General features: G+C 44.2%; 1 protein-coding gene across 3 annotated transcripts in view; it reads right to left on the bottom strand.

Annotated features, from left to right (window-relative positions):
• The window catches only part of slc1a9 (solute carrier family 1 member 9), an 81,777-nt gene that overhangs the window by 17,775 nt on the left and 51,985 nt on the right, over positions 1-12,017 (bottom strand). For all 3 annotated transcript variants that reach the window (XM_070551363.1, XM_015948641.3, XM_054740161.2), the window contains 2 exons: positions 1,742-1,900; positions 1,014-1,166 (listed from right to left, as the gene is read on the bottom strand). In XM_070551363.1, the coding sequence (XP_070407464.1) occupies positions 1,014-1,166; positions 1,742-1,895 (307 nt within the window). In that variant the 5' untranslated portion in view covers positions 1,896-1,900. The remainder of the gene's footprint in view (positions 1-1,013; positions 1,167-1,741; positions 1,901-12,017) is intronic.

Below are 12,017 nucleotides of genomic sequence, written 5' to 3'. Positions count from 1 at the left end.
ATGTGTCAAATGTTGCTTTAGCGGTTTTCATTCACAAACAGCTCCAATCCCCCAAAAAGTCACCGCCCGCATTTAACTAAGCAAATAAGTAGGAGACGGAGTCTCCTCTTGGATAGTTACTGCATGGGCATTTCTCTTTCAGCTGGCAACGAGTTTTTAACCCCAACTGGTGCAATGAGCTGCTTCTCATTTCTCAAACAACCATATCTAAAGATACATCTGGTGGTTGTGGAAAAGATGTTAGTCTGTTTGAGAAGGGTCAGCTCACTGGCGTGCATCAAGGAGAGAGAACATCTAAGGAGATAGCATAAACGACCAAAACTGGGTTAAGATCAAGGGGCAGCCTTTGTCTGAATTTTGTGCAGCCAACCCTGAAGTGACCAAAACTGCAGTTCCCCCCAATCTGCTATGGGGCTGGCACCAGACAGGAGCAAGTTACCATTAACTCCCGTGTTAAAAACGCCAAAGAATATAGGTAGTTTATACAACAGTGATGTAAAACAGACTACGCAAAACTGTCCATTTAAAGAAAGCGTTTAAAGTTCATGTTCCCTCATATTTTTAGTATATTTGCAGTGGTCTATAGCAGGAATGAAAACCTGGTAAGTCATTCTCTGGGGATAAAAACAGATGCTTCTGTTTGAAGACGTGGAAGTCAGCCAGAGTAGAAAGTGGCTGCAGAAGGCAGGATTTGCAGTCTCATCTCCTGATATTCGGACATCTCGCCTCCGATTGGCTAACAGCAAGGCGATTACCTCTGGTAGGGGTAAAGTAGGGGTGGAAGACTGTTTTCACAATCAGTCTGCATGTTAAACTCTGAGTGACTGATATTTTAAAAGAATAATAAGTAAATAATGGTTTCTCAGTGAACTAGCTCTTTGAATCTTTGGTGAGCTTTGTTTCATCCACTGGAATACATATTTTCAGTTCTGCCTAAAAAGTGTAAAAAATGACTTGCAGTGGTAAACCTATTCAAAGTATTGATGAGCTCTGATTGGGTAAACATGGCTGACCTGTAATAAGGCTGGATATGATTAGAGGCAGGATGAGCATCTTCAGCATCCTCATGAGGATGTCTCCAGGAAAGGAAACCATGGTGAGGGCAGCATTGTCCTTCACCATCATGTACCGCAGCAGCATCCCAAACACTGCTCCCATGACAACACCTGAAGAGCAAACACATGGCCCAAATAATTCAGTTTTTGCTTCAAATGCAAGGAAAATAGAAACAAAATGTTCATCTAGTTCATTTTATGTCTTCACATCATTTTTCTTTTTCTTTCATCTTGGAGAAAAAAGTCCTGTGAAGTACCTATTTCTAAAATCTCAGAACAAAACACTTTTTGCACTCTTGTTTTGCTGAAAAAATGCAATTTTTGACGCTGATTAATGAGAGCCATCTACTGTAACATAAACAGCTTCATATCTGAGTTTAAATCTTGGTGATGAATTACAGACAAAACATAAAACACTTCTCAAACTTGCTGGGCCTTTTTTTTAAGAACACAGTCATGGTGAAATATACAAAAGTGTTTACAGAAGCAGACTCAAGACAACAACAAGTCTACCATGTCTTGTGGGAACACGAACATGCAGTGTGGAAATGTCAGTTTGCATTCAGTCATTTGCTGCAGAACACATACATCTGATCCTAAACGCAGTTCTCTTCAACTAGTACAGTAGAAGTCTGCTTCTTAAACACAAATACAGATTTTAGGGACATCGTGGGCCTAATGGATACCGAGCACAGTGAGTCCCAGCAGCAAGTTGTGGGTATTGCGGCTGCAGTGGCCAGCATCTTTGAATGCAAGCTCTGTGTTGTCGTCTCGTAGGGTTTCTTCTTTCTCCTTCTGCTTTTTTGCGTTGGATTGATTGTCTGTCGACTGGTTTGTCATCCTGCCTGTAGAGAAAGTGGAAAAAAGGGTTTTAAAGGTGTTGAACGATTGTTTAATCATTACATTTGCAGTGGTCTCTAGTAGGAATGAATGCTATGTAAGTCATACTCAGGGGAAAACGCACATATACACTTGTATCAGGAAGCACAAGTTAGCTGGAAGAGAGAGTATACAGACGGAAAGTTTTGGAGTCTTATTTCCTGATATTTGGACATCTCGCTTCGGATTGGACAACAGCATTGTGACTCTACCACTGACTGTTTGAGTCACAACATTGATGTTTTATCTCCACAATGGAGTACAGCAGTAGCTCAGGAGGTAGAGTGTAGAGCCCTGCACTGAAGCCCTAGGCCCTCGGGTCGACCCGGCCCGACGGCCCTTGGGCCGGGCTTCGGGCCAACGACTGTGTAATTACCTCGCACACGGGCACCTTTATTTTTAATTGAATTCATTAAAAAAATTGAAACACTTAAACCAGGGGTCGGCAACCTGTTCCCATCAAAGAGCCATTATTACCCGTTTCCCACAGTAAAGAAAACACTGGGAGCCACAGCAGCCGTGGTGGCGTTGTGGGCGGGGCCTACCGTCAGACAGCAGAGAGCTGCTCACAACAGGTGACAGCAGCCAGTACCGGTCGCTCGTGTACGTCAAAGTTATCTTTCATAAGACGATAATCAATAAAACGATTTATATAAAATGGATCCAGAAGTTGTAGCCCGTCTCTGCCTACAATATTTTGATATTTTTCACCCTGTTGGTGGTTTTACTGAGCAGGTGCCAATTTGTCAAACGTTTCTTTTTAAAACATGTTTAGACTGTTCAGAATACAAATCCAGGCTCTGTCATGTTTGACTGTTGTAATTAAACTTTGTAGGTGGGGGAGGTCAGAAAAGAATCTGATCATTTTGTTTTTCCCTCATTTACAGTGACGGAGATAACGGCGCAGTGCGCCTGGCTCTGGTGGTAATCAAGTTAAATTATATCTCTTTGCAACAATTTTCTCAAGAAAACAGAACAGTTAAAAGCAGGGCTTGTGTTGACCGGACAGTTCCCGTATTTGACCGTTTATTTTGACGGAGAAAGAATAGAAAGAATTACCCCGACACATGCAGACGAACTGACATTTTATTCTACGCACATTGCAGATGTAGCTAAATCACTCAAGAAAAGATTCCCATCTGAACATCTGAGCTGGACACTGCTCAGTGCAGCTCACTGTCAGCGTGTACTACATAAGGTCCACAGCGAGATGTGGAGAGGGACTTGGAGCGCGTCGCAGAACCAGAGCGCATGCGGGAAGATTCCTCCGACTGAATTCAGTCGGAGGAATCTTCCCGCTGATCTGAATCTGATGCGGCTCTCTGTGCTTGTAAAATAATGAATGGATATTTAAATAAAATGCTTTATATTTTACTGAATTAATTTTATATCTGTAAGTCAATTCTATGTAAAGATTGTCTGCGTAAACCTGAACAGGCCCAACCCGGTCTTACTGTGAGACCGGGTTGACAGGTCACGCTTGTGCGTAATCATATGCACTTTCTGAGCTGAAGAGGATGTGAGATTCTGGGATTCTCCTCAGACGGCTCCTGGATGTGTCGCCACATTGGAGACAGGAACAAGCGCTATTCAGCCAAAGTTTCATAATTAGGGAACATTTTCTAAGTGACAAGTCTCTCTGAGAGACAGGGTTTGGAAAACACTCGCTTCAGTGGGAAGAACCTTCCCGCATGCGCTCTGGTTCTGCAACGCGCTCCAAGCCAATCTCCACAACTTCAGCTCGCTGTGCACATATGCGCTGACAGCGAGCTGCGCTGAGCAGTGTCCAGCTCAGATGTTCAGATGGGAATCTTTTCTTGAGTGATTTAGCTACATCTGCAATGTGTCTAACGAATAAAGTGTCAGTTCGTCTGCATGCGTCGGGGTAATTCTTTCTATTCTTTCTCTGTCAAAATAAACGGTCAAATACGGGAACTATCCGGTCAACACAACACAAGCCCTGCTTTTGACTGTTTTGTTTTCTTGTGAAAATTGTTGGAAAGAGATATAATTTAACTTGATTACCACCAGAGCCAGTGTGCCGTTATCTCCGTGACGGTAAATGAGGGAAAAACAAATTGATCGGATCCTGCACGTCTTTAAACACATTGGTCAGGATTGACGCACTTTGTTTTCATTTAGTTGGTTAAAAAAAAGTCGGGCTCAGACTTGGGTTGGGCCAGAGAATCCTGAAAACCTTTTCGGACCGGGTCGGGCTGGGGCTCCACCTCCTCGGGCCGGGCCGGACATGGGCTCAGATTTTAGGCCCGTGCAGGGCTCTAGTAGAGTGGGTTGTCCAGCAACAGGAAGGTTACAGGTTCAATAAGGCAAGGCAGCTTTATTTATATAGCACATTTCATACACAAAGGCAATTCAATGTACTTTCCATTAGCAGGAATATCAAAAACATTAAAAACAACGTGTTAGAAAAAAATGAAAAAGAAAGAAAGTTAAAACGTAAGCAAACACAGTGCAGAAGGTGCAGCATAAGAACATTTATTCAAAGGCTGATGAAAACATGAAGATTTTCAATTTTGTTTTAGAAGTTTCTTGAGTAGGGCCACATTAGAGGTCATGAGGAAGCTGATTCCATCTGTGTGCTGCAAAGTAGCTAAAAGCAGCTTCACCCTGTTTGGTTCTGACCCGAGGTTGTACCAGCTGACCGCTTCCTAAAGATCTCAGAGCCCTGCTGGGCATATATACAGAAAGGAGATCTGACCCCATGCCACTGAGTGATTCATGAACTAGTAGAAGTACTTTGAAATAGATTCTGTAGTTTACTGGTAACCAGTGTAGAGATTTAAAGAGCAAGTCACCCCCTACCAGAGTATTACTCCGCTCCCACTTCCTGTTTGATAAATGCAACAAATGCTGTTGCCTAGCAGACCGAGAGGGCGGAGCTGCTAACAAATAGACACACACACACACACACACACACACACACACACACACACACACACACACACACACACACACACACACACACACACACACACACACACACACACACACACAGGCTCACAATGACAATGTGACATCATATGGTACCAGCTAACATTTTAGGGCACCTCTTAGCCAATAGCGATGGCAGATTTAAATTCAAATGCAGTGCAGACTTTTTACTTGACAACGCAACACATTCTCACTCCCAGTGCGTCAAAAACAAACACTTGGTCAGCCACCCTCCGCCTCAGACCCCTGACGCCAAAAGTGCCCTTTTTCGTTACTTATGTGCAAAAAGGGGTTTTTCCCTTTTCTAACTGCAGATCCCAATGCAGCGTAAAACTGACGTGATGGGATATCTGCTGATGCGGCACCGAACCAGCTCATTTAACCGTACCTAAACCTTAACGTAATCTTCCCCTCTCCCTAATCCTAACCTTAACCCTCATTAAACCGCACCTAAACCTTAACGTTTTGTTATTTATAACCTTCCCCTCACCCTATTCCTAACCTTAACTCTCTTTCTACCTAAAACGTTACTCTCACTGTGATCAAGTGTCTGTTTCCCATGCATTCTGACTGTGAATTTTCGTATATGCCGCCCAAGGGGAACGTTAGAATAAACCATCTGGCGAGGGGGAGGTTACAAATACCCTCTACTTTTAACCTCCACCTTGGTAGCTGAAACCTCCCCCTCGCGTTGCCTCGGTCCAAACCCGACCAATGACGAGGCGGCTCCCGCCTTTCACTTCATAGAGCTGGCTTTTAGAGCGACCGACACATCACTAACGTGTTCACTAGCAAGATGGTTAAGGTTAGGATAGGGGTGAGGTGAAGGTTAAATAAGAGGATAAGGTTAGGATGAGGTACAATAAGCTTGTTTGGTGCCCTGGCTGCGGACATCCCATCGCGTCAGTGTAACGCTGCATTGGGATCTGCAGTCAGAAAAGGGAAAAACCCCTTTTTGCACATAAGTCAGGGGTCTGAGGCGGAGGGTGGCTGACTAAGCGTTTGTTTTTGATGCGCTGGGAGTGAGAATGTGTTGGACAACGGCACAACACTGACAGTTTTAGGCAGAAAATTTAAATTTAGACTAAAATGCACTAAAGTACTAAACTATTGACTACACGTCTGCAGCACGATTAGACACACATTTATATAGTTTATCAGAATAAAAAGTAGATTTGGGGTGACTTGCTCTTTAAGAACAGGAGTGATGTGCTCGGTTCTCTTGGTTTTTGTTAAGATTCTAGCAGCAGCATTCTGAATAAGCTGCAGTTGCTTCGCAGCTTTTTTTTTGGGAAGACCAGTCAAAAGACCATTGCAAGAATCCAGCCTGCTGTAGATGAACGCGTGAATGACTTTCTCAAGGTCTTGTCTGGACATGAGACCCCTGAGATAACTGCTCTGACCAGAGAATGTTGCTGGTGTGTCCTTAGGCAAAATACTTAACCCACCTTGCCTACTGGTGGTGGTCGGAGGGACTGGTGGCGCCAGTGTTTGGCAGGCCTCACCTCTGTCAGTGTGCCCCAGGGCAGCTGTAGCTACATTGTAGCTCATTCCCACCAGCATGTGAATGGGTGCATGACTGATTGTGCTGTGAAGTGCCTTGGGGGGTGGTAGAACCCTAAGAAGGCAGTATGGAAATACAGGTCATTTACCATTCCACCAACAATACACTCCAGCCGGAGGTCTGCTGTGAAGTTGCTAATGCTAACAGTTAGCTTCTACTAGCCAAGACGTTCTCTGCGGTTTCCTGGACGCCAAACCAACAACAGGCTTCCCTGTTGTGAGTAAAGATGGGTGAGTCCATGAATGTTAAGTGACAGTGTGACGTAGATCTGTCAAAATTGTCAAATCCTAAAGTTTCCCCATCTATTTTCTATCTGAAACTAATGCAGGAGATGGGTGTAGGAGACTATTCTCCTGTTACACCTGCATGAAAAACTCAGAGAGACTGACTATAATCAGGAATAATCATTAAAAAAATGGTTTTCAGTTATCCACACCTTTAATGTTGCTTCATAGCTCAGAATCGTGCAGACCTGGATGAACTCTTGATTTGTAAAATAAACGTTTGCAGTTGATTTGTTTTGAACATTAATGAACGAGTAGGAACAATAATGATGTCCTTGAGTGTTTGGCTCCTGAGGGGGATACATATGCATGACTGCTTAAACACAACAGGCACAGGCTATACTGGACATGAAGAAACTAATCCAGAAACGTAAAATGTGCATTATAAATATAAATGAAAAATGGAAAAACTGCCAGAAGCTAGAAGTTCCTGGAAGACTTTAGCCAAGTACAGTGAGGACGAGCCAGCAATGAGACACTTGGTTTTGTAAGAAAGGCCTCCTGGAGGAACCTTGAATACCAACGACTCATCCAAACAGAAAAGATTATTATGTTGGCTCAGTTTTTGTAAATGATTTACAGTTAAAATGTTGTCAATGTCCAGAGTGCTAAATGCTTTGACCAGGATACTCATAATGGTCATGATAATCCTGGATCCTTACCAACTTAAATGGTCCCCATCCTGGTTACAGATTTGCTTGAATCTCAACCAAAGACTAATGGGAAAAATGACCTCACCATAACAATTTAAATTATGCAATTACATTTTTTAAAAAACCAGAGATAAATAATGCTTCATTTGGCACATTTTATGTTTATTTTAAACCAGTTTGTTGCAGATTTATGACATCAAGCCTACAATTATGTGTTGATTATTGAGGCAATGTTCAGCTATTACAGACCGCAAACAGATACTTGTCTTCTCTTCTGTTTTGTTTTAAATACATCCTGTGGTCATGCATCCAGGTTAAGAGCTTGTAACATCAGATGAGAAAAATACCAACTAACACTATATACCGTAAATCCTCTAATACAGGCCCGGGCCTGTATTTGACTCAAGCTCATCAAGCTCCAGGCCTTTATTGGAAGGAGGGCCATTATTAGAGGCAGGCCTCTATTTCTATTTGAGCAAAATGAACTAATGGTTCGCTGGAGTTTTTGACAATTAAAATTGCGCCCACATTTTCAAAGTTAAACACATTTCTTTTAACAACGGTAGTTTCTGCTTCAGCCCTCTCCCCCCTCCCCCTGCTTCAGCCCTCTCCCCCCTCCCCCTGCGCAGCGGCCGCAAACTCACTGATGCGCCTGCAGCCTCTCAGAGTTCCTGCTGCTCTAAACATTAAAATAATTATTTCATTTTCTGTTCCTCACTTCTGATGACCTTCAATGGTGTCTGTTTGCTGCAACCACCAGGTACAAAAACTAACTTGTTTTTATTTGACTATTTTTCTGTCCTGCCTGTTTATCTTCCTGCATCTCCTCTCAATCCTAAAGAGAAACTGCTACCTGGGTTCATATATATATTTACCTCATGAGTTACCTTTGAACTGCAGTTCTAAAAGATCTACCGACCGCAAAAACAGCGGAGCGCTCGATGTTTGGCGGCCGTATCAGTGATCAGTGCGTCGGAGGACAAGGTGATGCGCGCACCGCCCCGCTCCACAGCATGCAGCAAACGCATCAGGCGCAAATAAAAGACAGAAAACATTAAAGGAAATGAACTGACATGAACGATCGCGTGTTAAATTAGTTTTTGAGGTGGCGACACCTGATTGTTACTGTGGCCGTGCTCAGGAGGCAGATCTACCGACCGCGAAAACAGCGGAGCGCTCCCTGCTTGCCGGCCGCATCAGTGATCTGTGCGTCGGAGGACAAGGTGAAGCGCCCCGCTCCACAACAGCGATACACATCAGGCGCAAATAAAAGACAGAAAACATTAAAGGAAATGAACCGACATGAACGATCGCGTGTCAGTACCTACGGTCTGGCACAGCGCAGGAGCTTGTCACCTGCTGATAGCAGGCTGCTGTCTTTTCCGAGGGCTGCATCTTGCCGGTCATTATCACGTGACAGCGACTAGTCGACGACAGGCATAAAAAGTCACTATAGTGAAGTTGACTAGTTCATACACCCCATACTGCTGCTCTCCAGAGTGTTCTGCAGCATAATCAGCACGTTCTCTTTGAACTTGATAGTGTAATGACCTGGCTGGGGTTGTAAGCCAGGTGCATTCTGGGTATTGTGTTATATGTGTTTCCTATTGTTCTGCTAGTTCCTATGTGCTGATTTGCGTGTTGTGTGAGTGTTATGTAAGCCACAGGGAAGGTGATGTGTGTTCTGTGGAACGGGTTGAATTAGCATGGTTAACTGACACCGTGACTCTGTGTGGAAGGAGCATGATAGAGGATCGTGCCTGTAGCGTTACAAAGCGTAGAAGAAAAAGCCTAATAAAGGTCTGAACCTCTCCTGCCTCCTGCTGGTTGATTTGGGGACAATAACCCTGCCGCTGAGACGCTCATACTTGCTTGTTACCACATTCCACCCGGCCACAATAAGAGACCGGCCATTATTTACCTCTGCTGACTCCGACACCGGCCAAAATTGGAGACCCGGCCTTTAATTGAATACCGGCCTGTATTAGAGGATTTACGGTACATTTTATGTATTAAAAGCTACATATCATTTAGGCTGATGATCATAAGTTGAGACAGCTCTATCTTCTTGTTTTTTATGCTCTACAGAAAAATGGTTGTAGAACTACTTGGAAAGGCTCTAAAGCCTCTTTTAGAAAACAATGTTGGCAATTTGTCGCAATGAGCCTGCACCAGGGAACCTTGGCATGGCGATAATATGGCACAATTGTGTCCTTTTTACAAAAGATTACACTAAGGTGGATATAAGGGGTTATGGGGAGGTCTCGGCGCTGCCACAGACTTCAGTTTAACTTGAACATAACTTGCTTTTCACTGCGATCATCATCAAGTTTTTGTAACAAGCCGCTTAAAGATGTCTGTAACTCACAGTCCCCGTGAACGGTCAGGTGGAGCTATGCATTACTCCATTTTACTGTATTAGCTGGTTCTCACTTACGGCCCATGTTTACTTTCATTTTCAATATTGTCGCTGGCCAGAGCTTGGCGGTCAATGGGATCATGACACCACCCTCTGTTGTGCCAAGGTGTAATATGCATTCACTAGTCCAGTGTTGCAGCAATAGCATGGCGCCACAAATGCTGCAAAAATCCCACATTGTCAGGGTGCCACGGCGCGTTCAGAAGACACACCCTGGCAGCAGTATTGCGCTGATTAACCAGCATGGTGTGTCTTATAAAATTGGCTTAAAAATTATTTGAAACTTTGGGCTGACAATGGCCCAGGATAATTGGACAAATACAACACCATTCCAGCCAGGACATGAAAATAAAACTAGTTGCTTGCTGATTGGCTGATTTTCCTCGACCGCTCTGAATGTCGGACGGCTCCACCCTAACCCATCTGCTATGAAGAAGAAACAATCTTTGATATAGCACCTCTCAAGATAAAAATCACGAGGCACTTCACAAAAAGAAACATTAAAATATAAAGTAAAATAAAAAGTAACAATAATTAAAAATATCATACAATTGGGAAAAGTGAAAAATTGTGATTAGAACAAATAACATGAACAAAGGGAAAGAGAACGTGAATAAGTAAGATCAGTGGATAGAATGGCAGAATTGGTATAGGGGGATCTGAATAAGGAGAGGGTGGTGATGAAGAATGAACCGAAGGTCACAGCAAAACCAGCCTGAACAAGTGAGTTTTCAGCTGCTTTTTAAAGGAGTCCACTGAGTCCACTGATCTCAGGCTCAGGGGGAGAGAGTTCCAGAGTCTGGGGGCCACAGCAGCAAATGATCTGTCACCTTTGGTCTTTAGCCTGGTGCTACACAACCAGTAGGCTTTGGTCACTGGACCTCAGGGACCTGCTGGGGGTGTAGGGACTAAGAAGATCACCAATGTAAGATGGTGCTTGTCCATGTAAGGCCCTATAGACCAGAACCAGGATCTTGAAATGAACCCTGAAGTTGACTGGCAGCCAGTGAAGCTGGAGGAGAAGCGGGGTGATGTGGGTGTGTTTGGAGGACTTGGTCAGAAGCCGAGCACAGGCATTCTGAACCACCTGTAGACGGTTCAGGGAGGTTCTGCTCAGACACGTGAAAAGAGAGTTATAGTCTAAGCATGAGGAGATGAAGGAGTGGATAACTGTCTCAAGTTCAGAGCAAGACAGAATGGGACTCAGCTTAGCAATGTTCCTGAGATGGAAGAAGGAAGAGCGAACAAGAGAACTGACATGAGAATCCAGGGTGAGAGCTGGGTCAAAGGTCACGCCAAGATTCCTGACGGAAGGTTTAGTGTGGGAAGCAAGCTGACCAAGAGAGTCTCTGACTTTGGGAACCAGCTTGTCTGGGGCACAGATGAGGATATCAGTCTTATCTTCATTCAGCTGAAGAAAGCTCCCAGCCATCCAGGTTTTGATAGAGTCTAAGCAGGTGTATAGCAGCTGCAGCTTAGACATCTCATGGGGCTTAAAGGAGATGTACAGTTGGATGTCATCTGCATAAAGATTGTAAGAGATTCCTTTGAAGGAGCTCAGGATGTGCTGAAGAGGAAGCAGATAGAGGAGGAAGAGCAGAGGCCCCAGCACAGAACCTTGTGGGACACCATGGGTAAGAGAGGTGGTGGAGGACCTAAACTTGGAGACGGCCACAGAAAAGGAGCGCTCAGAGAGATAAGAGGAGAACCACTCCAGAGCAGATCCTGATAGGCCTACCCAGTCTCTGAGCCTCTCCAGTAGCAGGTGATGGTCAACACTGTCAAAGGCTGCAGTCAGGTCCAGCAGGACCAGAAGAGAACAGTCCCCTGCATCACTGTGAGCCAGAAGGTCATTAGAGACCCTAAGAAGAGTTGTTTCAGTAGAATGAGCTCTACGAAAACCTGACTGGAAGCTATCATAGATGTTATGTTCATCAAGAGCAGCTGTGAGTTTTTTAGCCACAGCCTTTTCCAAGATCTTTGAGATGAACAGAAGTTTAGAGATGGGTCTGAAGCTGCTATGGAGAGAGGGGTCGAGACTCGGTTTTTTAAGAAGTGGGTGGATTACAGCGTTCTTAAAGTAAGCAGGGACCTGACCAGAAACCGGAGAAGCATTAATTATAGAGAGCACACTGGGACCGATTGACTGAAAAGTACTTTTAAACAAAGATGAGGGTAAGATGTCGAGGGGGCATGCAGAGGTCTTCATAG

This window comes from Nothobranchius furzeri, chromosome 5 (assembly GCF_043380555.1).
Source record: "Nothobranchius furzeri strain GRZ-AD chromosome 5, NfurGRZ-RIMD1, whole genome shotgun sequence".
Lineage (NCBI taxonomy): Eukaryota > Metazoa > Chordata > Actinopteri > Cyprinodontiformes > Nothobranchiidae > Nothobranchius > Nothobranchius furzeri.
This window is presented reverse-complemented; position numbering and strand designations above follow the sequence as displayed.